Source organism: Drosophila suzukii, chromosome 2L, assembly GCF_043229965.1.
Source record: "Drosophila suzukii chromosome 2L, CBGP_Dsuzu_IsoJpt1.0, whole genome shotgun sequence".
Taxonomy (NCBI): Eukaryota; Metazoa; Arthropoda; class Insecta; order Diptera; family Drosophilidae; genus Drosophila; species Drosophila suzukii.
Genome location: NC_092080.1, coordinates 20,557,210 through 20,583,560, shown reverse-complemented (window position 1 = coordinate 20,583,560; position 26,351 = coordinate 20,557,210). Strand labels below are relative to the sequence as shown.

The 26,351-nt window shown below is 42.8% G+C and overlaps 5 protein-coding genes across 6 annotated transcripts; 3 read left to right on the top strand and 2 right to left on the bottom strand.

Moving 5' to 3' along the window:
• The first annotated feature begins 200 nt into the window (after positions 1 to 200).
• Myo31DF (Unconventional myosin ID) lies at positions 201 to 16,840 on the top strand. Of its 2 annotated transcripts, none has more exons than XM_017089815.4 (10): positions 201 to 354; positions 939 to 1,107; positions 9,842 to 10,144; positions 11,383 to 11,602; positions 13,217 to 13,442; positions 13,509 to 13,892; positions 13,953 to 14,032; positions 14,100 to 15,515; positions 15,954 to 16,111; positions 16,167 to 16,840. In XM_017089815.4, the coding sequence occupies exons 2-10, from the start codon at positions 1,019 to 1,021 to the stop codon at positions 16,333 to 16,335; spliced, it is 3,045 nt and encodes a 1,014-aa protein (XP_016945304.3). In that variant the 5' UTR covers positions 201 to 354; positions 939 to 1,018; the 3' UTR covers positions 16,336 to 16,840. The 2 variants fall into 2 exon arrangements, with proteins under 2 accessions (XP_016945304.3, XP_016945305.3); XM_017089816.4 differs by lacking the exon at positions 201 to 354 and adding an exon at positions 404 to 867.
• A 215-nt stretch (positions 16,841 to 17,055) lies between these two features.
• Positions 17,056 to 18,950, top strand: LOC108021582 (uncharacterized). Its single transcript, XM_017090371.4, has one exon. The coding sequence runs from the start codon at positions 17,368 to 17,370 to the stop codon at positions 18,244 to 18,246; it is 879 nt and encodes a 292-aa protein (XP_016945860.3). The 5' UTR covers positions 17,056 to 17,367; the 3' UTR covers positions 18,247 to 18,950.
• On the bottom strand, positions 18,268 to 20,037 carry LOC108021590 (alpha-ketoglutarate-dependent dioxygenase alkB homolog 6). The gene is made up of 2 exons (XM_017090384.4): positions 19,864 to 20,037; positions 18,268 to 19,799 (listed from the first exon to the last, which is right to left on the bottom strand). Exons 1-2 carry the CDS (start codon positions 19,891 to 19,893, stop codon positions 19,134 to 19,136), a joined length of 696 nt encoding a protein of 231 aa, XP_016945873.3. The 5' UTR covers positions 19,894 to 20,037; the 3' UTR covers positions 18,268 to 19,133.
• A 382-nt stretch (positions 20,038 to 20,419) lies between these two features.
• On the top strand, positions 20,420 to 23,543 carry Cog4 (conserved oligomeric Golgi complex subunit 4). Its single transcript, XM_017089919.4, has 8 exons — positions 20,420 to 20,624; positions 20,681 to 21,417; positions 21,475 to 21,787; positions 21,839 to 21,969; positions 22,022 to 22,625; positions 22,680 to 22,865; positions 22,936 to 23,162; positions 23,222 to 23,543. The coding sequence occupies exons 1-8, from the start codon at positions 20,538 to 20,540 to the stop codon at positions 23,262 to 23,264; spliced, it is 2,328 nt and encodes a 775-aa protein (XP_016945408.3). The 5' UTR covers positions 20,420 to 20,537; the 3' UTR covers positions 23,265 to 23,543.
• Grip75 (gamma-tubulin complex component 4) lies at positions 23,260 to 25,824 on the bottom strand. The gene is made up of 8 exons (XM_017089921.4): positions 25,669 to 25,824; positions 25,468 to 25,612; positions 25,123 to 25,408; positions 24,908 to 25,067; positions 24,348 to 24,854; positions 23,911 to 24,280; positions 23,578 to 23,854; positions 23,260 to 23,431 (listed from the first exon to the last, which is right to left on the bottom strand). The coding sequence occupies exons 1-8, from the start codon at positions 25,735 to 25,737 to the stop codon at positions 23,284 to 23,286; spliced, it is 1,962 nt and encodes a 653-aa protein (XP_016945410.3). The 5' UTR covers positions 25,738 to 25,824; the 3' UTR covers positions 23,260 to 23,283.
• Positions 25,825 to 26,351: the final 527 nt, after the last annotated feature.

The window sequence follows — 26,351 nt, the reverse complement described above, 5'->3', positions numbered from 1 at the left end:
CATAGTAATAACTTAGATAATAATAGTAAATCATTTTCTGTAACGCTTTAGCTTGCATATATTCTTTCACATCCACGCAACAGCGGACTCCCACTGTTTAAATTTTAAGACGCAGTGTGAAATGTAAGTAACGGACAAGAGCATGGGACCCTCGGTTGTAGTCCTCGCTAGGCCGCTATCAAAGTTATGAACCACTGGTGCAGTGCACACTTTAGGCAATTTCTCAGACGAGAAGTTACGCCAAGTATATTTCAAAAGTTTACCCGCAGTCCCTCTTCAAATTTCATTGGATCCGGTCGAACGCGGTTGTCCGACGGCCGTTTGTTATTATTAAAAAGCCGAAACTGAATCCAGGTGGGCAAGCTTACTTATCGGCTGCATTCCGGACTATTCACACCGATCAGAGATCTTTTTTGATCGCAGCAAATCGTTAGCTGGAGATCCTAAAATAAATGTTTATATCGGGAGACGTCGCGAAACTTGCGGTTTTCAGAGAGGTGGAGAGTGGTTCCTGATCGAGTTCTCGTTATTTTTGTTGTTTCCGATCTTTCCCCCTTCCTGCTCCATTCCAATTGGGAGCGATCGATCGGCCCAGAAATATTCTTTATTGATCTCGGGCTCTTCGTTGGACCCCGATTCCGATTTCGTCGCCGTGTGTGTTGTCAGAGCGAAAATTATTCGTCGCATCAGCAAAAGCGGCCAAATTTGGCTCATAAAACATAAAAATCGCTTGGCAGCAACAACACGAAAAAAATATATAGACGAATATATATTTAAAATTCGAAGCGAGACGCGAAAGGCGAGGCAAACAGAAAAGTAAAATATAAAAAGCAAAACAAAAACCAAGTGAACGCGGCTTCTTTTTCGGTGTGTGTTGTCTCTGCGCGATGTTCCTTTCGTTCTTACCTGAGTTTTAACTCTCACCTTTGCCCTTGCAGCCGGCAATAAGCAACCCCTCTCGATCGCCGAACTCTCAATTCTCCGCTCGTGAGCAAAGTAAAAAGGACCAAAGGACACCATGGCGTTGCAACGGGAAGCAGGAGTGCAGGACTTCGTCCTCCTGGATCATGTGTCCATGGAGAAGTTCATGGATAACCTGCGAAAACGGTAAGAAACTCTCTAAAGATACAAATCTTCATAAACCGGGAAAAATATATTAGCAGAATCACCTCTCATTAAATTGCTCAATAAGATCGAAATCTTCTAAATAAATAAAATGATTTTCATACATTTTCCGAAAGTATATTCCACTTAAAAATATAGATCCAAAGACCCCAAGTATTTCTTTTTAAACATTAAAATATAATAATAAAGAGTGCTTTAACTACGGAATGTTTTTTTGCTAGACTTTAAACAAAAATGTTTACGTTTTAAAATATATACATTGTGTATATCAAAATAAAAATGTCTGACCTTGGATATTTTTATAAATAAAGCTGATAATGATTCATCGTGTTTTGTTACTCAGCTAAAAACTCTTTCATCGCGTCAAGGGACTTCCGCCTATATGATCCAAGTTCTAGCAATACTTCCCATAAAAAAACATTCTCATAAAAAGTGTAAGCACTCCAAGTAAAAGCAAAATATTGCCAACTGGCGCTGTCCACCATTCTTATTGATTCCTCTGGTGGCCTTGTCCTCTGTTTACTTCTCCGAATACCCCCCATCATGGCCCGAACTCCTCCCCTTTTAATAACCACTTTTCCACAAGTTGTTGGTCTAGTTCAAGGCTTCTGTTTTGATCGATTGCCACGCAGAAAAACTGGTTGCGGTTGTTCTTGGCTTTTCCGACTTGATTAAACTGGATTTGCTTATCGGCGTTTCAATTAAACCCGAGCTCTACGTCTCCGACTTTATCTCCCCCATTTAACCCACTCCGACCGCTTTTCGGTTCCACTCCAGAGCGCACTCAATGGACCCATTTGCATGCCCATTTAGAGTGTTAAACACTTCTTTTTGTGCCATGACTTTCGGTTTTTAATGCATTCATTAGCGGCCTTTTAATTCAGTTTGAGAATGGAGTGAGATGTATTTTGGGAATGGGGGAGGTCTTTTAGAGAAAGGAGATAAATGTAAATGCTTTATTTTATAAAGTTACTAGTAAAACAAATACCACATTCTTATTGAAGTGCTCATAAGAACAGATCTTCTTTAGATCAACTACCTTTATCTAAGTTAAACATTTATGAAAGTGAAATGCTTGTCTCACTGCCCCACTCCAAATCAACTTCCATTCGAGTGTCAATATTTGTGTGGCCGGCATTGTGGTTCCAGGTGGTTACTTCGTGGTCTACATGACCATTATGTAAAGTTCCTTAACCCCCCGACAGCCACGCAGTACAACCCACATGGACCGTATATCATTTCATTTCACTCCGAGTGTCAACAACTTGTTGCAACCGCTTCCTTTGGAGTATCTCCCCATCTATTTCCCCGGGTCGCTGGTTCGCATGGCTCGCTAACTTTCATGTAAAAGCGATCATTATCGGGAAAAGTTCTCGCCACAGCATTGTCGAGTCCACATATTTATTCAACTGATAAGCAGGGGTTTACAAATCTGTGGAAATATGATGTTTCGCTTGGACTTTTATGATAATGAGTTCGGTGGCACTGTTTGGCTCTAAATAACCACAGATATTTTAATGATTGTTTCGGTTTCTCTGTTCCTAAATATTTTGCAATGCCTAAAAATAAATGGTGGTACGAATCCAGCACTGATTCATTTTATAAGTAAATATATTTAATTGTTCAGCACAGTCAGACAATATATCACAATTACGATTGGTTGGCTTTGATAAGCCAAAAAATGTGTTCGTCTTGAATGAGCTGTCAGTTGAAATTAGAAAAGGAAATTGATGAGCGAGCTGACGGAAAATCGGATGTCTACGCACAGATGGTAAACCCCCTGGTTGATTGGTCGGTTGCATAAGCCATTTGTAGACCGTAATTAAAGTTACTGTCAAAGATGCGTTAACCCACTTACCAAAGCATCGCAAGCAAATAAACCTGTGTAAATTGGATTAATTACATAATCGCAGTAATGCCTGTAATATCAAACACGATTTTCATGCCTTACAACTCGGCATAATCATAACATAACTCAAATCATTTTGCTGCGCATTAATAAATATTTATCAGGAAAGCCGGAAAACTCAGAGCCAACCAAGATGAGGAAACCCCCAACGAATTGAGGGTCAAAAACGCGCCAAAACCCGAGAAAAGCGAACACGCAGTTGGAAAATGCGCTAAAACGTGAAAGAAATAAATGAAATCCAGTAAAATAAACTCACTTTCATTTGGCATCGTGCGGGTAAATCAATCAAATGGGAAATGGCTGCATTTTGTACTCTACTTGGATACTTGTTTTGCACTGGCGGATGACAACACACTTTATTTGGCACCCTATGAATACTATATTTTATTCAAAAATTAAATATAATTAATCCCACCGCATTTGCTCTGACTCACTCTGTGTATCTTGCAGATACTCAAGTCCACAATGAGAAATCTGAAAAAAAAAATTCCGTGGCGTAGCCAAAATACGAACCGGTTGATGGCGTCAGTTTGGCCGAGACTCACCCACAAAATAGAAGACGAAAAAAATGTGTTTGGAAGAAAACTTGTTTCACTTGCCCCGAATCGACCGAAATGCTTCCTCGATCCGATCCCCAAACAAACCAGATCTTTGTTTGCCGCAATCCAAGTTCGCGGCATTCGGCTAAGGAGACGTTTTACGACTGTCATTAAGTCGAGTGTCCTCACGGGAGGGCCTACAGCCCCATAAAATCCCTGATTGATTGCCCTTTGACCCTTTGGCTCCCATGCATCACTTTCGAGTGCCCCATTTCGTGCCTATTTGCCTGATAAGTTTTGTTTTCATTTTCCCCACTTGTTTACGCATTTATTTGGCCTACTATATATATTTCGGGTGGATCAAGTGTATACAGCACTGGTGTTTCCATGAACTGCCGTTGAACTTTTCTCTCCGGGGAAACTTTTATTGGGGCTATAAATTTTTAATAATATTTTTGGGCTTAATAAGAGATTGGTTTTTTTGACATCAAGAAAAGTGCTATTTTTGTGACAAGGTAAAGGATCTCATGAGTTTGTTTTAACAACAAAATATTTATTTATTTATTTATTTATATAATGCTAACAAGTAATTGTAAACTAAATGCTAACAGTGGTCATGAGCTATAGCAGCTATAGGAAAATTAGGTATACATTTGAGAGATTATATATATTTTTTTTGACAAAGAAAGCCTAGTGACCTCTAGTCTCTTGTCTTATAAAATTATAATCAAAAGTGTTGGGACTAGTTTAATCTGTATCAGTGTTCAAAGCTTATCAAAGAACACCCACTCAACCAATGTTCTTGAGAGTTCAAAGTGGGTCTTCCCATTAGCTACTTCAAAAATTGTGTGATAAAATATCAGCAGTTCCAGCCAACAAGCTGATGATTCATAGACATGACGATATCCACTTTCAATGCTAACGACAAACTGCATTTCATTTTCATTTAAATGCTTCTCACTGTGCTCATACTTCTACTGATTTTATTTTATTGGCTTTTTGGCTTGGCCAAGGCTTAGATTTTAGTATTCCACAGGCGGCAATAAATACTGCACTTAACAAAATGCTTTCAGCTTGAGTATAAAGAGTTAAGATTGTTTTTATGGACTAACAAAAATCCCATAGGCACAATTTTACTTAAACTACAAATAATGGGTCCAAAGAGAGCTGCAGCTTAGTCAGTAACTTTAAAATTGTGCGGTACCTTCACTTGAAGAATTACTGAAAGGCGACACTCGAACGGTGTTATCGGCTAGCCAAAATTGATACTGCCTATTTATCAAGATCGAAAAAATTCCCACTTTTTATAGATTTCCATTTACTGAAAACGACTTTGGCGCTACATAATATACATACCTTCTTTTATATTTACTTATATACTGGGGTCTTGAGCAGCGCCAAAGGCCCGATAAGATTGCACAATTCCACCAAAGTGCCAGAAGTTGTCGCAGAAAACCGTTTCCATATAGGTCCCTATAGTATAGTTCGATAGCCATGGCTAATACTTACTGCCAAGGTGATAAGCGAACTTTTGGTTACGCAATTGTCGCGGCGAGACCTTCCATTGGATTAGGTTCCCATTATACCCGTCAATATTTTTTCTTGCCAATTGTATATCGAGTATTTATTTATACATTTTCAGCTGATAGCCGTGTGATATTCCCCTGCCCTTGTTATGAGGAAAAATATTAAAGAGCCCGGAAAACGTAAACAATTCACAGTCTTTCCATGGGGAAGAAAGCTATTAAAGCCTGTTGAAGAACGCTCCTTGGATTTCCGACTGCAATCAGAAATTGTCTGTTTATTTGTAGAGGAGCCGTTGCATTGTCTTGGATCTCCTAGTTCAAAGAGAGTCTTTCATCTGCCCCGGGGTAAACACTCACCCAGTCCTCACCCTCTTTTTCACCTTGCGAGGGCTTTCAGCCGATAAGGGTCTATCAAAGCAGCCCATTCCCCAAGATAAGCACTTCTGATAGCGGAACGGAAATCAAATCATTTACCCAACATAACCGCTGCGATTTGATGGCCAGTTTTCTGCCGGTGTTTTCCTCTCTACCATGCCATAAACTTGGTTAATGTGCAAATTCTCGGAAGAAGAGCATAAACCATTGAACCTCCTCCAAAGTGGAAAAGGGGCAGCGTCTTAGAGCAAGCGTAGAATTATCCGTCTAGACGACGCCGTAGAATTCCTGCTCTGTTTGTTTACCCAGAGCCCGGCAATGTTTGTCATTCACATTGCAATAACTTCTGCTTGGAGGAGCAGTCCAGGGAAAATGCAGTGGCATCTGCATTTCGTTTACACAAATCTTTAGCGGCCCGCCGTCCAGACTTTTCAGAGTTCTGCTCCTGTTAATTGATTGGCCTGGTGTAAATTGAAGTTAATTCCAAGGCATGGCCCAGATGCAATTGTGCAATGCGCAAATTGAGGGGCAAATAGCAGACGAGGCGTAGGAAAAAGAGGAGCGCCGTTGAAAAGTCTCTCGGGAAAATTCTGCAGATGGTCAGTAGACAGGAGCGAATCGGCGCAGGGAAAATGATTTTAATAATGAGATGGAACAGTTCTTCTGGTCGGGTCTCTGATGTGGTTCCCATGAATGCGATTATTGGCAGCATTTCAAAAATGGGCGAGGGGATTTGACCTATCATCGCACACGATTCTTAATCTGCGGAAAGTCGTTTCCATTATTCTTTAATGTTTATACCCGTTACTGGCAGAGTAAAAGGGTATACTAGTTTCGGCGGAAACTACATATGAAACAGGTAGAAGAAAGCGTCTGTCCGTCCGTATGAATGCTGATATCTCGGAAATTATGAAAGCTAGAAGGTTAGGACTCGTTGCAGATTCTTGAGGTTCTCGCACATCGCTAGTTTATTTATGCAGGGCTCAAAACTGTGTAAAAGTGTAAATGGGATTTTGTTCTAATTATCATTGGCACTCGGCTTGCCCAAAATTCATAAAGTTAATTTTAAGCAAATAGTGCAATCTCGGAAACAGCGTTTTGCTGCATGCATATATCCATCTCCCTCGATTCCTTTTAGCTAAGTAACGGGTATCTAAAAGTCGAGGCCGTCGACTGTAGCGTTCTTTCTTGTTTTATTTATATAATGGAAAGATAAGAAAAGAATCAGAAAAATTAAAATGAAATTCTTTATTTCCTATACCACTTCCCTTTTAGAACGACTTTTAATTGCAGAAAGATATATAGTTATATTTATTTCTCCCTTCTCCATTACAATCCCATTATCTCCAAGTGCTTTTCATACAACAGCCAATAAATCGGCTAAATTCAATTAGATAACAAAATAAACAAACCCCTATTAAGGCAAATAAAAACATTGACCCACTAAAAGCCAAGTTTGTTGACCAATTTATGACGTCAGCTCAGACCAAACATTTTCCGAACGCCGTCTGCTCTGCCCATGAAAAATGCACTGTTGGTCTATTGATTTTCCGTCTGGGGTGGAGTAGGATTTTCAGAATCAAATGATTCATCGGGAGGCGCGAGAAGGCGTTGCAAATTATTAATGGCTATATGCAAATCTCACTTAGAGTAGCCGACGCTGAGTCAACTTGTTAGCGCTCTAAGCCAACAATTTGTTTACTGGTACATGTTTAAATTGAATAATATTGGATGCCAATGCCATGTGCTCAGTTTCAGGAAGATGAGTCAGTAATTATAGTCGAAGTATCGGTGTAAAACAAAATTGTCAAACACTGTACAATGCATCAAAACAAACTGTTGCTGTGTATTGGAATTTCGTATAGACGACTTTCGATATATTTGTTTTCTTTTTTTGCCTCTATCTTGATTACGTCATTTGGCTCTGAATAAAGAAAGACACTCACAGTCAGCGACAATCGTTATAATGAATATAACCAAGTCAAGTTTATGAAGTGCGCGAAAGAATGAACATGAAAATGTGCGAAGCCAGCGAGAATATTTAATTTATGTATGTTTTTTGGATGGAGAATCCAAAAAGGGGGAAGAATCATGTGTTGGCACTTGAGTAAATAAATAACATAAAAATATTTTGTTGTATTTTGGAGGGCCAGAACAGAAGGAGATAACTATATTGTACATATGACAAATGGGGTGCAGCGAGGAGTTCTGGAATGATAAGCGAGTTTGGGTTTTTTTGACTGCTATGAGTCAGAACTTTGAAAGATAACACATTTATTGTATTATAATTCTAGAAAAGAAAGTTGTCTGTAAAATATTAAATATAATATTCGATTCCTTTGTAAAGCAACAAGGCCTGTTAATATATGAATAATTTAATGGAAGTGGAATTTAAACGAAGTGTTCAAATGTTTTTCATTATTATAATGAATACACCTCCGGACCAATGACCCCGATCATTTGAACCTAAGACAGATTCCATTTCGAACAGCTTTACTATTCCTAGACGAGTTTTTGACAATTACATACCACATACCTGACAATGCCTGACAATTTCTATAGCCTCATTTAGGCCCTCCTCCGCAAAAGGCGAGTGGTTGGTCATGCGGGCCAAAAACAAATTTTGACGATATGTCAATCATGCGCCCCGTGGGCGACTTGCCACCCCCACTCTCTCACTGCCGCCCTTTCACATGGTGTCAATATGGTTCTGGGGGAAATAGAAATCATAGAAATCACGCCGATGGAATCTTTTCGGATTGGGTTTCTTTTCGCTAAGAGGCTTGCCATTTGCTGCCTGCCCTTTTGCCGCTGAGTGCAACTCATAATGATGGCCCCAAAAAGCAAAACAAAGTTAAAAAGCGTGCTAAACGCTTTCTTGGACATTGGCTGGAGTTCAGTGGTTCGGCGTTTAGTCATTTGTCGCCTGTCACACTTTTGACCCAGATGTCTGGGCGGCAAAAGTAACAGAAGTGGCAGCACACAGTCCACAAAACGAAACGGAAAGTAGGAAAGCAGAAAAGCCAGCCCCCCATCTATAAATAAGCACTGAAAAGTTAAGTAAAAACATGTGTTCGGGGGAACTGGGCACCAAAAACCCCAACCAGCAGCCAAAACATAAATACAAACAAATGCGCGTATTAAGTGTATTGTTTTAATCGTTTTCATTCCCTCATTTCGGGCTAACGAAAACTGTTGGCTGTTTTGTTTCGGCTTAGTTTGAGTTGGTCTTTGGTTTTAACCATTTCTCCGTTTCTTTGTCTGGTAATTAGGTGCTTCATTTCGGGTCTCCGCATTTCTGCTTTTCGTTTTGGGAAAACACTCTGTCCATGGGTTTTGTAATACTTGTTGCACAGTCTGGACTGGACTTTGGTTATGTGGCTCATCTGGGGTAATTTGCAGTCCGGTAATGGTGTAACTCTTACTTTCGGGGCAGTCTGGGTAATTTTCTCGGGAACTGTAACAACTAATTTGCATCCAATTCGCTTCACTTTTTCTTTAAAAGAGTTCACTGAGACAGCACTGGAATTAAGTGAAATCAAGACCATTCACAACCGTATAATCAAAGTTAGATAATAACCTTGTTAACTTTAAAATTTCCCATTATACTTAACCTTATTGTTATGGGAGTAAGAATGTTTTATCAATTATAATGAAAGTTATAAAGCTATTACAACAAACACATATCTAGAATAATATAGTTTAATAGATATTCTCAAGTACAAAAAATCACTATCTTTATCTTATTTTGTCGACTGATAACTCCATAAGTATTTTGTTAAATACTTTAGAATGTAATTCTTTTACACCGAGCACCTATATATTTTTGTTTGTCGAGAACTTTCCTTTACTATTTAAAAGATTCTCCAAAAAGACTATTTCAGTTCTCGATACACTTGAATGTATCTCATTGTTTATCTATTCAAAGTGACCCACTTACCGAACCGAATGCATTTTATTAACACAGCAAAGTTTTATACCCAATCTTTTGGCGCCTTACAAATTGAGAACACTATAAATGCATCCACATATGCACCCTATTTCAGTCAATCAAAAACGTCGGAAAAGAGATCAAAAATTTGATCCACATCGGTCAATTAAATTGATCGCCGACGTCATGCGGAGCAGGTATCTCATATAAACCCGAATCTCCGCGTATGTTGAAAAAGCAATTTTCGAATTGAAAGCTACAGGCGCCATCGACGGGGGGTGGCTTCCCACCTGTCACTCCCACTCACTTTCCCCGCGCAGCATTTCTTTTAGTTAGTTCCAACCCGTCGAAATCTATTTCGTAATCTGCGGGAAATGCGTTTCCTAACACACACTGCATCAACTAATGAGCGACCATCCATTACTCTCTCCTCCAGATTCCAAGTTGGGTCCATCTACACATACATCGGCGAGGTGTGCGTCTCGATGAATCCCTATAAACAGATGAACATCTACGGCCCGGAGACTATTCGGAAGTACAAGGGCCGGGAACTGTTCGAGAATGCCCCCCATCTGTTTGCGATCGCCGATGCCGCCTATAGGGTCCTCAAGCAGCGTCAGCAGGACACCTGTATCCTGATATCCGGCGAGTCCGGTGCCGGTAAAACCGAGGCCTCCAAGATCATCATGAAGTACATTGCGGCGGTGACGAATGCCCAGGGTCAGAACGAAATCGAAAGGTAAGTAATAGATGTTATTATAGGAACTTATTATACTGAGCTTGAACAATAAGAAACCATTTAATGAACCAGCGAACATTTTTAATTAGTCTTCATATAACTACCGCAAATGCAAAGCCCTATTAGGAAACGCCAGCAAGATGGAAAAAGCTCCGTTCTTTTTTAATTGCTAAATGTCAGGCGAAATTAAATTAATAGCCCTAATTACTAGGTAAAGCGAATATGTTTAACTAGTTCAGCGCTTCCCAAGCAGTTTGCACTGATTACATAGTAAATTAGTTTATCAATTTAGACACCAAGCCGGGGCAGCATATATGCATGCATAGGTTGACGGAACGCTTTCGGCCTTATCACAATACTGTGAACCACACAATGGGAACCGAACCGAACCTCAATCTATAAAATGTCGGTACCAGAGAAAACTACTCACATTTGCCATTGTGTTGCATGCAAATGCGCTACGGAATTCTCTCTCAGGGAGCCTGGGTACAGGGCGCCTGGTAATTAAGCATTCCCCAGATGGGTTATAATCGCTGACATGGTCATCGCGTGACCCATGACCCCGGATGACATCAGTGCCGGACTGCAGCTTAAGTTGCCAAATTAATTGCCCCACTAATTGCCCACCCCGGCCAACCACTTTGTCCAAGGAGCTTTTATCACTTGGGCGTAGGTTAAGGTTTAAGGCGCTCCATAAAACGCCGAGACCTCCACGACCAAGCCCAAAACACAATGGCAAACTAAATTGCCAATTTTTAGTGCCTCGAGTGAAATTTAAACCGACATTTACTATAGTTTGGGGGATTAGGGCGAGTGCCATTTTCCAAATTACTTTGCTTAGGGAACAAAGGGGAATTTATGAAGCATTAAGAAGGTATTTATTGTGCATGATTGCGTTTTTAACTATGTCGGTTTAGTTTTAACGAGGCTATTATTATAATCTTGCCCTCAATAAAAAAACACTTCTTAAAAATATTCAAGTTTATTTGGACGTATTTTGATAAATTTAATCATCCAATTCAAAAGAAACCCATTACAAGATATCCAAAGTTCATTAAGTTTATTAATAATAAACGGGAATCGGTGGTTAGTAAAAAAGGAGATATAAATTAGAAATGAGAGATTAATAATAAACGGGAATCGGTGGTTAGTTAAAAAAAAAAAGATTTATAAAACCCAGAGATGAGACCCCGTAGAAATGGAAGGTTATAATAAAAACTATCCCCTCACAATTCCAGGGTTAAAAACGTCCTGATCCAGAGCAATGCGATCCTGGAAACCTTCGGCAACGCTAAAACTAATCGCAACGACAACTCCAGTCGTTTTGGAAAGTACATGGACATTGAGTTCGACTACAAGGCGGATCCCGTGGGAGGTATCATCACCAACTACCTGCTGGAGAAGTCGCGAGTGGTGCAGCAGCAGCCGGGCGAGCGGAACTTCCACAGTTTCTACCAGGTGAGTGGGTGAGTGGGACGACCAGGTGAACTATTCGTGTGTGGCATTGGGTACATGATTATTTACCAAGTGAGTCAGCGTGACGCGTGCCAGGTGACGATAGGTGTTCGGGAGGTGGTTTCCAAAAGGGGATGGGGCCTGCTGTGGGGCGTCAATTACTTGGGGGTGTCAGGTTGTGCCGTGATGATGCTTTTTTCGGCTGGTTAGACAGTTATTGTCGCTGGTTTTTGTAGGTGCGGCCCTTCCCCATTTAGTGTAAACAATTGTGGGTATTTTAAATGAGCGTTGAGGCCATTTGATACGATTTTATGAGGGGGAACATACGTAATATACGCCTTGCTATTAATATTACGTTATTATTTGCAAGTTCGATGAGTAAGACATTTTGTAACTGATAAAACATTGACAGGAAAAACCACATACAACAATGGAAAAGGAGGTCGACTTTTTAAAGTTCTGTTTTATTAAAAAGATTTAAATGTACTTGTGTTGATTGGCCTTATATTTCTCTATGTTTATGACACATGTCGAAGTTATTTGGTTTTGATAATTTTACCAGGGCTCATAAAACAACAAATTCTTGTGTCAATTATCTTAAAGACGAAAACTTTTCATAAATTTAATTAAGCTCGCTGACAGCTGGCAAGCTAGTTTGTATTACCCACTGTCTTGGCGCTTCGGAATTGATGATATCACTTAAGAATGATAGCATTCGCCACACCAGGACTCATCCAATAAAGCAGAAAAACCATCACGTCACAATTCAATCGCTTGTTCATTGTTCAAGGCGGCACCCACCTACTATATATAAACCCACCCAGTGATCTGGGCAATTTAACCTGTTGAGGTGATAATTGATCGCGATTTCCTAAGTATTCGATCAATGTGAAACACATTTAGCGCATTTATCATCTGGAAACACTTAATCAAATTGAATATTTGATCTGGTTTTTGTTAGAGTCTAACAGTTTGCTATTTGGGTTTATCGGAACTGAGAATGTTGTTTATTTTCGAATTGAGTCAAAATAAATATTGGGCCGTATTATGGAATGCTTGCTTAAGGAACGACGAAATAAAATGTTTTAGCACCCCGACTGCACCGGTCATAAATTCCCCACTTGGCCAAGATATAATTTACGACTACCTAGGGTACTTTTTCGTTTAAAAAACAATACTCAACCTTACTCACACCTGTAAAAACGCTGATAACCATGTAGATTTTTATTGATTATTTAGCTTACGCCTTTCCCAACGTTAAAGATCTATAAAAGTTGTGAGGACCCTATTACTCAAGTGATAAGGCAGCTATCTAAGATGATATAATCGACAATAATATACGCTGAGTACAATAATTTAAATAGTTTAGTTATACAAAATGATAGTTACATGGAAGCTCTGTAGGAAACACTTTTCAAACTAGACTGCAGAAATTATAATTCCGAATACACAATAGGAAACGGAAGTTCAATTATGGTTAACACGTCTGCTAATTGTCTGCTGTGCTAAATTCTTGGGACATGGATACGGACATGTGGCACAGACCAGGCTGAATTAATTTAGAATAGTTGGAATGGCTTAATTAAAACCCCCAACCAACCGACTCATCCATTTTAGCTACTTCGCGGTGCCAGCGACAACGAGCTGCGACAATATGAACTGCAGAAGGAGACGGGCAAGTACCACTACTTGAACCAGGGCAGCATGGACATCCTGACGGAGAAGTCCGACTACAAGGGCACCTGCAACGCCTTCAAGACCCTGGGCTTCTCCACGGATGAGGTGCAGACCATTTGGCGGACGATTGCAGCCGTCCTGCATCTGGGAAATGTAGAGTTCCAAAGTGAGTTCTAAAAGGGAATTTAACTCTCCCAAGAACATTGATTAATTTTGCGGTTATAAATTGCAGCCATTGAGGATGAGCTGGTGATCAGCAACAAGCAGCACTTGAAGTCCACGGCCAAGCTGCTCCATGTCACCGAATCCGAGCTTTCCACGGCACTGACCAAGAGGGTCATCGCCGCCGGCGGAAATGTGATGCAGAAGGATCACAACGCCACGCAAGCGGAGTACGGAAAGGATGCCCTTGCCAAGGCCATCTACGACCGGCTCTTCACCTGGATCATCTCCCGTATCAACAGGGCGATCCTCTTCCGGGGCAGCAAAACGCAGGCGAGGTTCAATTCGGTCATCGGAGTGCTGGACATCTACGGCTTCGAGATCTTCGACTCGAACAGCTTTGAGCAGTTCTGCATCAACTACTGCAACGAGAAGCTGCAGCAGTTATTCATAGGTGAGTGATATGGATGTTTAATTGGTGGAATGTCCTGACCACATGGCTAATCCCTTACAGAACTGGTGCTGAAGCAGGAGCAGGAGGAGTACCAGCGGGAGGGCATCGAATGGACCAACATTGACTACTTCAACAACAAGGTGAGTTCTAGCTTAATATGGATATGGAATGTATTTTTAAACCAGGAGTGTTTCTCCTTCATTCCAGATCATTTGCGATCTCGTAGAGCAACCCCACAAGGGCATCATTGCCATCATGGACGAGGCCTGTCTCAGCGTGGGCAATGTGACGGATGACACGCTCCTGGGGGCTATGGACAAGAACCTCAGCAAGCATCCCCACTACACGAGTCGCCAGCTGAAGCCCACGGACAAGGAGCTGAAGCATCGCCAGGATTTCCGCATCACCCACTATGCCGGCGATGTGATCTACAACATCAACGGATTCATCGAGAAGAACAAGGACACGCTGTACCAGGACTTTAAGCGCCTGCTGCACAACTCCAAGGATGCTAACCTCAGTGAGATGTGGCCCGAGGGAGCCCAGGACATCAAGAAAACCACCAAGAGGCCACTGACAGCCGGCACTCTGTTCCAGCGATCCATGGCCGATCTTGTGGTCACTCTGCTGAAGAAGGAGCCCTTCTACGTGCGTTGCATCAAGCCCAATGACATCAAGAGCTCCACTGTTTTCGATGAGGAGCGTGTGGAGCACCAGGTGCGGTACCTCGGACTCCTGGAGAACTTGCGTGTCCGTCGAGCCGGATTCGTGCATCGCCAGCGCTACGACAAGTTCCTGCTGCGCTACAAGATGATCTCGCAGTACACGTGGCCCAATTTCCGGGCCGGAAGTGATCGGGATGGAGTCCGGGTGCTGATTGAGGAGAAGGGCTTCGCGCAGGATGTGAAGTACGGCCACACGAAGATCTTCATCCGCTCGCCGCGCACCCTGTTTGCCCTGGAGCAGCAGCGGAACGAGATGATCCCGAACATCGTGACCCTGCTGCAGAAGCAGGTGCGCGGATGGATTGTGAGGAGGAACTTCAAGAAGATGAAGGCGGCCATTACGATCATGAGGGCCTACAAGACCTACAAGCTGCGCAGCTATGTCCAGGAGCTGGCCAACCGCTTCCGGAACGCCAAGCAGATGCGGGACTACGGCAAGAGCATCCAGTGGCCACAGCCCCCTCTCGCCGGACGAAAGGCGGAGGCCAAATTGCACCGAGTCTTCGACTTCTGGCGGGCCTGCATGATCCTGCGCAAGTATCCTCGCAACGAGTGGCCCCAGTTGCGGCTCCAGATCATCGCCGCCACCGCTCTGGCCGGAAGACGACCCTACTGGGGACAAACGCGCCGCTGGCTGGGCGACTACCTGGCCAACTCGCTGGACAACAGCGGTTACGAAGCCTACAACACCAGCGTGCGGAATATAAGGAACAACCTAACAGGAGTCGCCGGCGCGGAGTCCTTCCGCCAAGTGCTCTTCTCCGCCTTTGCCAAGAAGTTCAACCATCACAACAAACAGTCGGATCGCGCCTTCATCGTCACAGATTCCACCATCTACAAACTGGAAGGCGTCAAGAAGAAGTTCAAGGATATGAAGCGCCACATTGGAATTAGGGAGGTGGGTACAAAATATTATCATTCCTGATTAACAATATATGTCATTTTTGGTTTAACTTTCCTAAAGCTTAAACTTTAAAGCCCTTATAACAGATGTTGTTATCGGTATATTATATTTAGAATATGCATATTAGAATATACAAAAATATGCGGTCAAATAGTTTTTGATTAAAGGCATATTGTTCCTATGAAGTTTTTCTCGTTGCCAAATCTATTGTACTTTCTTCACCTACTTAAAAAGTTTCTAATGCTTCAAAAGTGTAGTATGATAGTTATAAGGAAAATTTGTGCTGAAGCTTGTATCTAATGACCATAGTTTTTTATAGTATTTCAAAATATTAGAAAATTTAACCAGAGTGGTTTTTAAACTTTATATAAAAGTGTACCTACACATTTATCTACACGTTAAAATCAACTTACTCCAATTCTTTTATTACAGTTGACTTCCATAAGCGTAACACCTGGCCGAGATCAACTGATCGTCTTCCACTCTCCCAAGAACAAGGATCTGGTGTTCTCCCTGCAGGGAGAGTACACTCCCCTCAAGGAAGATCGCATTGGCGAGCTTGTGGGCATTGTCTGCAAGAAGTACCATGAGTGAGTATAACGCCTTATGCTACAAAGTGCAGATATTTAAATTATTCCTTTCCAGCCTCACCGGAACCGAGTTGCGTGTGAACGTGAGCAATAATATTGCCTGCCGCCTGGAGGACAAAGCCCGTACTATTACGGTGGAGGCGGCGTCAAATGTGGAGATTCCAAACTTCCATCACAAAGAGGGCAATATCATCTTCGAGGTGCCAGCGGCGTATTGCGTTTAGGGGGAGCTTCTTTCCTCCCCAAGTGTGTTGTAAATTATGGAACTTAGTTATAAGACGGGGCGCACCAGCCCTTTTTTTCTACTTGTGACCCGTTTGTCCAACCGGACAAGTCAACTCTGTGTATACCGTGCCTTCCGCTAACACTCGCTTTGTAGTTTTTAAAACGTCTTCTAGTTAGTACTATCTGTTCTGTGTGTTTAATCGACAATTTGATTATAATTTTGTACATTTTTCTATTACGTATGTGTTAAGGCGATATTTATTTACCATCCATGTGAGAGGACCACCTCCGCCGGTTGAGCTGGCAGACAACATAACGAAAGTATTAAATGTACTCTGTGCATTTCTTCAAATATGATTCACAGCACACAAAAACCTTTTGTAATGATCAGCGAAACAAAAGTTTGTACTTAAAAAAAATTCACGAACATATGTGTGCCATTTGCAATTAATACATATTATTTAAATAATATACAAAATAAAAATTGTAAACTTTGTACTTGAAGAGCGGTGATAGCCTGGAAGATCTAAGGGATCTTTTATTACTAATTCCAAATCTCTTTTTTTACCTTTGATTAACTGTACTTCAAAGTGATTGGGTTCGCAAAATTCTGATGAGTACATACAATTTAAAAAACTATTTTAAATTTCTGTGGCAAAAGGACTTTTAAATCCCTTAGTTGATCACAACCTTGATCCCATTTAAACCGATTGAACATTTCGGTCACTTCGGCATAAGTTCCTCAAAATGTGCGTTCGGTATTTTCGTATCTGCATCTGTGGGTCTTGCAAATGGTGCTTCAAATCCAAACATATCCATACGCATGTGTGTGCGAATCAAAATGTATTGGCAGAGACCGAAATAAAGTGCACATGGCTCGCCACCGATTGATAAAAGATAAAAATAAAGAGATCGGTCTCTCTTCAAGCGGAATGTTCGCTCGCATTCGCTTGTAAATTCTCGAAGGGAACGCGTGCATTTCGAAGCACCGAAACACCCAAGGTGATTACATAAAGCCAGAAAACCAAACCATGCAGAGGGCCATCAAGAAGGAGCTCAGCTTCTCGCTGGACACGCTGGAGCGCTATCGGGCCAAGTACGGACGCAGTGCATCGCTGGACACAAACGGGTCTTCTGTTGCTCACACAGATGGCGAGCCGGCTGCTCATCCGCCGGCTCCGTCCTCGATCTTCACAAGGTCCTATTCACCACCGAAGCTGACCAAGTTGCAGGAGCTGCAGCAGAAGAAAGAGGCCTATCTGAGGGCCAAGGAGCACGAGCGGGAAATGGAGCAGCTACAGCGCACGGAGAGAAAGTCCACAAATGGCTTGGATGCGCCCAAATCCAAGACAGGAAGTCCCCCGAGCACTTCTCCGACTCCAAATGCCAGTTCCTCATCGGCCACCACTGCTGCTTCGGCCTCCAAGTCCTCCAGTCCGGCTGGCTACTCCAACTGGTCCAATCACCATGCCACACTCTGCTCCCAGGCCTGGGTGGCCATCTCCGAGTTGATGTACTTCTGCGACAAGTACGAGTTCACCACACTCAGCACTCGGGATCTGAAGACGCATCAGGAGATTGTGGCCGAGGTGAGAGCCTTGCTATCCGGGAAGGCGCCCTTCGACCAGCGCACCCGTTTCCCAGGCAACATACACGATCCGGAGAACCTGTGGGTCTGCATCGGTCGCTGCGCCAGCGTGGAGTACCATCTGCAACGCATAATAAGCATCTTCAGGAAACCGCTCAACCAGTTGACGCCGGACAAACAGCGGACCGTGCGTCAGAACTTCCACCTGGCGGTCAGCGAATTGCGGCTGGACATCTCGGCGCGGATCAGCGAGGTGAGGCTCTACGACCGCCTGGTCTTCGAGCGGGAGTTCCGGCTGGAGTGGCAGGAGGCGGAGGCCTAACGGATGAGAGGGATTACAGGATCAGTGGGTGGACAGTAACGTTTATTGGCAACTCTTCGCTCTTTTTGCGGTGCGCGGTGGAAAAAACGGTTACAAAAATACACTTGGACCCGGGAGCCCGGAGCATGGAGCAAACGAATATGGAACTCGATGTGCTGCGTGTGCTCCATTCAACATACATATAAGTGGTATTTCGTCAACTGATAATCATTATGATTTGCTTTCGTCAGTCGAATATTAATTGAATTTCCTTACACACCAGACTGAAAAACCATTTGAGTACAATGTTCTTTTGAAGAAAATGTATGATAAATTAAAGCAATCATGTTGGATAATTTGAAGAAAATATCTTATCAGTCTGCCCTAATCTTACGACAGTAATTTCTTTGAATTTCGGGCTTAGATCAACTAGATTTCTATGAAATCTTGAAAACTTCTAGCACTTCGTAATCAAAATTAGTTGACGAAATACGAATATAGTTAACTTCATATTTAACAAATCTAGACCACGTATTGCTCCCATCAATTGCTCGCGTAACTAAATCTAAAAGCCGCCGGCGTTCAGGTGGCATCCAAGGATACGGCTCGAGCCTGTTCGCCGATCGGGCCAACTTATTGCTCCGTAATACGTAATACAAACATTTTTATATATGTACACAATGCCAACGGTATAAATAAAGCACTTTTGTGTGGGCCAACGTTGATTGCTTGCGAGCTAGTGTGCTAGTGCGAGTGCTTAAACATCTAGCGGAAGATTCAGGTGGCGGAATATCCTAGTCCTTGGACCCCATGGATCCCTTCAGTGGGTTCGTTTAACGTGCGGTTATTCAACATCTGTGTAATCTGTATTCAATGGCAAACAACATCTATGCAAGTGCGGAGTGGGCCTAGCAGAACTTGAGCTTCATCTTGCTGGTCTTGGGAACGTTGCGGATGGTGAGGGAGATGCGGGGCGATCGACGGACCAGGTGGTCGCCGATCTTGTAGGTGTTCTCGCACAGATCGTAGTTGCAGATGCGGTCGCAGAGCACATCCTCGCTGGTCTCGCCAATGGCGTGTAGGTAGTCGCTGTACAGCGTGTCCTTCAGGATGAGCAGGCTGCGCGGCTCCAGGAGCAGCTTAAAACGCACCTCGCGGGGCGCCGGTGACTGATCCTCGCCAGCTTCTGGTTCTGCGGAGGTGTCCTCCCGCTTGGCAAACTCCAACACGGTGTGGGCCCCACAAGAGATGGTCGAGATGATGGGGAAGAACAGAGGTCCGTCCGTGTGCGGCAGAATCCCCTGGCCCGGCAGATACTCGTTGACCAGGACGTGGTTGGCGTTCTGCGACTCAAACACACCCAGGTTGTTCACCTTGTCTACATAGCTCTGCAGCCACTCGGGAATCTCCTCGGCAATCATCCCGTTGGGATGCGGCACACCGCCGTAGTTGACCAGCCGGCGGTTGAGTAGCTGCGTCCATCGGGGCTTCGGAGTCCGCTCGATGTGGCTCAGGATGCGCTGCTCCTCCTCGGAAGTGATGAAGTTCGGAATGTACATGGCAGTCGGTGGGCACTGGAAAGGATATGGAAGGATGTACCCTGGTTTCCACTTGATCTTCACCAGCCAATCAACCCACCTTGCGCACTTCAAAGCCCGTGAAATCCATTACTACGCCTACGCTTATCTATCGGAATGCTACGCTAAGCTAATTCTACGGTTATTGCAAATCAATACTTTTGTTGGGCTTTGAATTTTGCATCAGCTGTGAAAACAAGAGTGCCCGTGCTCTATTGAAGTTTATTCTTACTGCAAGTACTTTTAAAAACTTAACGCGGCTTTTAAAATCAGGTACATTTTCATTTATCAATAAGTTAAAACATTTCTGTAAGCTTAAATTAAAAGAAAATTTGGTCCTATGACATATCATTTTTATTACGGCGGGAAGTTAAGAAAATATTGATTTCACTTGCATAGTTATTTAAATAAACAGAAAAGCAAAGACGGCATTACAATTTTTGTAGAGCTGTAATTTTACTACTGTAAGCTTAAAAAATTAAAACAAATTTGTTATGCGCCTTAAACAGCTGATGCTTGAATTCCCCTAGTAACTTCTTCCACTAAACAGCGCTGCCAGCCGTTTCAAATTATCGATATACTGAATTCCGATACATATTGTCCTAGAACCACAGATGTCCCATCGCTATTGAGGGCAAAACAATTTATTTTTCCACGTATCAGATTATTCATCCAATTGAATTAAATAGGACAATACATAAAATAGATCCGGAAATCCGGACCGACGACAACAGGATGAGTGTTCTCGAGCAGCTGTGCGCACTGGACATCGGCACAAATGGAGAGGTGGACGAAGCTCTGCAGCGAATTGCCGAGGAGGAGGTGCGTGCCAAGTCAATAATGTTCCGGTTGGTTTTCATGTTTTCACTCTGTTCCAGGAGAAAGTCAACGAGAAGCTGGAGTCCCTGCTGGCCAAGCAGTGCCAGATAGAGGCCAAAATGAGTGGCATTGGGAGGTCTTTGGCCCTGCTGCACACAGTGGACAGCGATTCCAACAAGCTGAACGACCAGATTGTAAACACTGCCCAGTTGGCCGAATCCGTGAGTGCCAAGGTGCGCCGCCTGGATTTGGCCAGGTGCCGGGCCTCCGAGTGCCAGCAGCGGGTGCACGACCTGATCGACTTGCACCTGTGCAGCCAGGGCGTTGTCAAGGCCATCAGCGAGGAGGACTACGAAAAGAGCGCCACACACATTGCCCGTTTCCTCGCGATGGATCAGCAACTTCTGCGTCGCACGGCCGATGATGTTCAGGGCTCCATAACGTCGGTGAGCGATGCGGTCAAGACACTGGAGGATGCCACAGAGAAAACACGCGTCCTCATTGCCAAGCGCTTCGATGAGGCGGTCAAAGCCGATGATTTGGCCTCTGTCGAGAGGTTCTTCAAAATCTTTCCACTTGTCGGTTGCCATCGCATCGGCATCGAAAAGTTCTCCGTCTACATTTGCCAGAAGCTGGCGAACAAGGCGCAAAAGGAACTGCGAAATGCCCAGGACATAGCCAAGGCTGAGTCACGCCTACAACTGGCCTACGCAGATCGATTGACTGCCATTTTAGAGAACTTTGCGCGGGTGGTAGAGGTCAATCAGCCGATAATCGAAGCATTTTACGGACAAGCGTAAGTTGCAGAGATACATCTGAACAAACTCTTTAATTTTATATGATTATCCCACAGATCTTCGTCTCTGATTGACATGGTAGCTATTCTGCAGCATGAATGCGATGCTGAAGTAAAGAACCTCCTGATGGAGTTCAACAAGAACCGGCAGATTCAGTACCGCAGCAAGCAAGTCAACGAATCCACCCAGCGTTCGACTGGGGGAAATGTCGGGAGCAACAGTATTCAGGCACTAGGACATTATCGGAAGCCATCTGGCGGATCGGTGGACAAACTAAACCCTAAGGAAATCGATGCCATTATAGCTGAAATAACTGTGATGCACGCCAGAGTCGAGTTGTACTTCCGCTTTATGCGACGACGCTTGCAGGCATGAGGAAAATCATCTTATGTAGTCATTACCTAAATCTTCATATTGCAGGTTCACGTAGAGACGTGTGTGCCAGAAAAAGAGCAGGCGGATATATTGGAACGCTATGAAAAAATCATGAAAAACTCAGACTTGCGCCGTCAAATGCAAGAAATTCTTAGCACTTATTTGCTTCTGGAGAGGTAGATTTTGGAGTGATTCTTAAAATGGTTTTTATTGTATTAAATCTTTCAGATATTTCATGGAGGAAAGCGTTCTTAAAGCCATCGGTCTGGATACTTTCGAGTCTGGACAGCAATGCTCGTCCATGGTGGACGATGTATTCTTCATTCTTCGCAAATCCATTCGAAGGGCTTTGACAACTCAGTCGATAAACGGAACATGTGCTGTGATCAACAACGTGGCAGCCTGCCTAGATGGCGACTTTGTATCTGCACTCAAAGCCCCCTTGAAAAGCGGTTATCCGTCGGGCTACATCGACTTGGCCCAGGCATACAATGCTATTCAAACGACCCTGCAGCAGGGAAAACTACATTCCAGCGATGCCGATCGAGGTCGAGCCAATTTCCTGGTCCAGTTGAACAATGCCGACGTATCGACAGAGTATATTGAGACACTGTGGCAGACTATGGAACAGGAAATTGCTGGCACGTTTCCCCAAACGACGCCAGTGGAGCGTCAACTGCTGGACAGCTGCCTCACAGAACTCAAAGCTGTGCGGGATGCGCTTAAAGCCACTGTTGATTTTGGAATGCAGCAGCTGAGATCCAGTGTTATAAAGCCACGCCTCAATCCGTGGATTAATCAGTTCTTAAATTACAGCCACAATTTAAATGAGGTAAGGGCTGAAACTAAAAGGTGTATAAAAGCTCATGTTAATATTTCGTTATAGGAGGAGCTCGCTGCTTACGAGGCTGGAGAAACGTTTGTTCAGTTTTTCATAGTTCAGTTGGATGGGCTTCTGAACTCCTTTAAGAACTCATTGAGTCCGCGAAACTACGATGCTCTGGTCAGCATTCTTGCAACCGAAGTAACCATGCAATTGGAACGGGCTATTAAAAAAATCACCTTTAACAGGGTACGTTTTTCAAACGCCTTTTTAGCACTGTTAACATACATTATTATAATTCCTATATTTCCTATAACAGCTCGGTGGTCTGGTGCTTGATCAGGAAGTCCGTGCCTTGGGCAGTTACCTAACAGGAGCCACATCCTGGTCGGTGAGAGACAAGATGACACGGATCTCCCAAATTGCTACTCTTCTTAATCTGGATAAGATTTCGGAGCTATCCGAGTACTGGAATCCCGAGAATAACAAAGAAATGTCATCTTGGCACTTAACGCCCAACGAAGTTCGCACATTTTTAACCCTAAGGTAACAGTGAAGACTATTTAAGATACAACATCTTCTCAAATGCAATTCATGATTTTCAGGAACGACTTTCGTATAGAAGATATCAAACGATTACAGCTTTAGGTAAAGGCACATCATTCATTTATTTGCTAGATGCCGACACATTTTGTTTGCCGCTAAACCAATGATTAAAATCCAGTCGCAAAAGGAGTTGAGAAAGCGGACCCAAGCAAGATGCTGACTTAACATCAACTAATAGTTGGATAAGGCTCGCAATTTGAACACCAAATCTGTAAAAAAAAACAAAGTTTTATTATTATTACTTGCAATAATTGGAGAAATATATGTATTAATGATTGACATAAAGCCTTCTGAAATTAAAATAATTCTTTTTTACACTTATATTTCAAAAGTTTAACAACAGCTTATGACCTACCTTTCATTAAGACTGTCGATTTCCCCCATAAAGTCATCAGGCGGATCTTTTGTTTGGGTTATGTGAGCAAACTTGTCACAAATACTGAAGAGTTTTAGAAGTGTTCCATAAATGGGGTTTTGGGTTTGGCATCCGGTGATATTAGCTTGGCCCTCCTTCGAATCGGAAAGCAAGAAGCATTGTGAAAGAACATTTGCCAGAAATATGGTATGAGCTCTTTGTATTTCCTCAAAATCAGCCTTGCTTTTAATTACATTCATAAAAACACTAAATTGACCTGTAACAAATTTAAGTAGTTAATGGGCAGCATGGTATTTAGTTCAGAAAACTCACTTTCAAGAACATCCACTTGAATGTAGTACTGCATGTTGTTCAGGAAGAACATAAGATGATTGCGAAGATTTATGATTTTGTTATCCAAAGGCGCAGGCAGACTTTTTGCCTTCCAAGTTTGCTTGGCCCAGACTCTTTGTATTTCGTACTGAAAAGTTCTAATAATCAGAAGGAATCTAAATATCTTGTTATATCGCTCAATTGCCTTAGGCGAAAACAACAGATTCAACGGCCACTCATAAGTGTATTTCAGGCTAAGACCCTGCAAGATATGAAAATCCGAACTTTCATCTGGCTCACCAGTGCTCCTTTGGCAACTGAGTGAAAAGAGATCCAAGTCATCTGAGATTCCCATGACGGTGGCTGCAAGCTGAAATTTAAAAAAAAAAAATCAAAATTACAATACATGTTTATACGAAGCATAGTATTTCCACTACCTCAAATGATCTGGTGATGTTTTTAAATCTCTCTTCACGATACGTTTCCATGGTTCCTATCATTTGGCAGCAGAACTCCAAGTAAAACTCTCCTCTGCCCAACAAATAAAAGTCTTTGATGAGTCCCATTTGGCTTTCTAGATCCACTTCGTTAACAGCTATTTCCGAGAGTCGCATGCTAACGTATTTCTTGATATCGTTTATAACATTTTCGATGCGGAAGACATTGATTGTTTCATCGTTGCTGAGGTCTAGAACCATTTTAAAGAACTCGGATTCTCTGCCGTTCCACAGCTCGTAAATATCATCCCGCGACAATTCAGCCAGCTTCACTGCCAGTTGATCTGTTTTGCTTTTCGCTGTACCGTTTCGGCGCATTTTAAAGACCAGCACAGTTTGTCCCACAAACAGCACTTTTTCAGCCACGATGATGGAGAGAAATCCTGGCAGCTGATCCATATTGATCTCGTACTGCCATATATAGTCCTCGGGGGTTTTGTCGGCACTCTGGCAATGGGGAGTGTAATAAAAGCAATACATTATTATAACAATGTCCTTACCATTACAGAGCTACTAGCTGATTTGCTGCATGAGGTACTATCAGCCGAATCATTTGGGGTGAATTTAATAAAGAATTCCGAGTGGACATCGTCGATCACCCCGAACAAAAGCCAATGAGCCAGGCTCGAGAAAAATGCGTACTTAACAGGCTTCATAATTCTGAAAGAGGCATACAGTTAGGACTATAAAAAGAAAGATACGAATGTAAACTTGCTTCCTGATCACTCTTTCCAGTTGAAGGTCTCCGTGCTCAGACTGCTGATGGAGGTTGTGGAGCATGGCGCATCCTTGCAGTTTTCGCACCTGGATCTCCATGATGAGGTTCCTCAGAAAAACCAGAACGGGCAACTTGAGTTGCAGAGCATTGTAGACATATGAGAGCGAAGTGCGCTCGTTCTCGGAGCAATACTGCTCCAGGCTATTGATCTCCGCATAGTACTCCTCGAGAGCAATCTCGATGCCCTTGGCCAAGTTTATCAAGTAATAGCCATGCGAAAGATCTACCGCAAAAGTTTTAAGAGCTTGTATAGGATAGGCCATTTTATGTTTTCAGACATACCTGGAAGTTCGCCAAGTGTATTCTTCTGCGGTCCCAGGGACTGTGTAAACTGAGCCACTTCATGGTAGACCTTTATAATTTTTAAAATATCCAAGAATATCTGCCTCTCGCAAGGATGTATAAACTGCTCGATAACTGTGGTGTCCTGGGAAATGGGTGTTTAAAGCTAGAGATTTATCTCTCATGAACCACTGTACTTACCGTGAAGGCCTTTATACCCAGCCCCTTGGAACTATGGCTCAAACAAGCCATAACCAAATCGTGTATCATTGTTCCCAGCCAAATCCCTGCGCTTCTTCGTATTTATTTGCGCCAGATGTCCGAAAGAGATGACACAGCTCCTACTTAATGGTCTCCCGATAAAAATCGATTTATCGATAGGCATAAGAGGCGCTCCCGCGAACGTTAGTTATCACTTTTACATTTTAAAATATCCACTTGTGCTACAGTTTCTAAAATTTAACTCTTTTAAAATTACAATTTATTTTTCTCGTAGCAAATAAAACCTCAATGAATTTAGTAACATCGTTAGTTTGGCAATATTCAAAAATGTTTTTTGATGAGCAGAAGAATGAGAGCTCTTAGCAGTCATCATATCAGACACAAAATTTCTCAACCCTTCTTTCTCTCGATTTCCTTTGTATTTTTCAACTCGTTTTCCGTTTTTAAACCATATTAAAGAAGGGATCCGTGCAATTTGCAAGTCCTTGCAAATTTGCATTCCAGTTGAGCAATCGTACTCTGCAATGCAAACTTTAGTTTCATTTACCAACTCCGAAGCGAGCTCTTTCCAAATTGCGAACATCACAATGCACGACGGACAACTTGGAGAATATAATTTTATAAAGAAGGTTCCATTGTTTATTAGGGAATAAAAATTATTT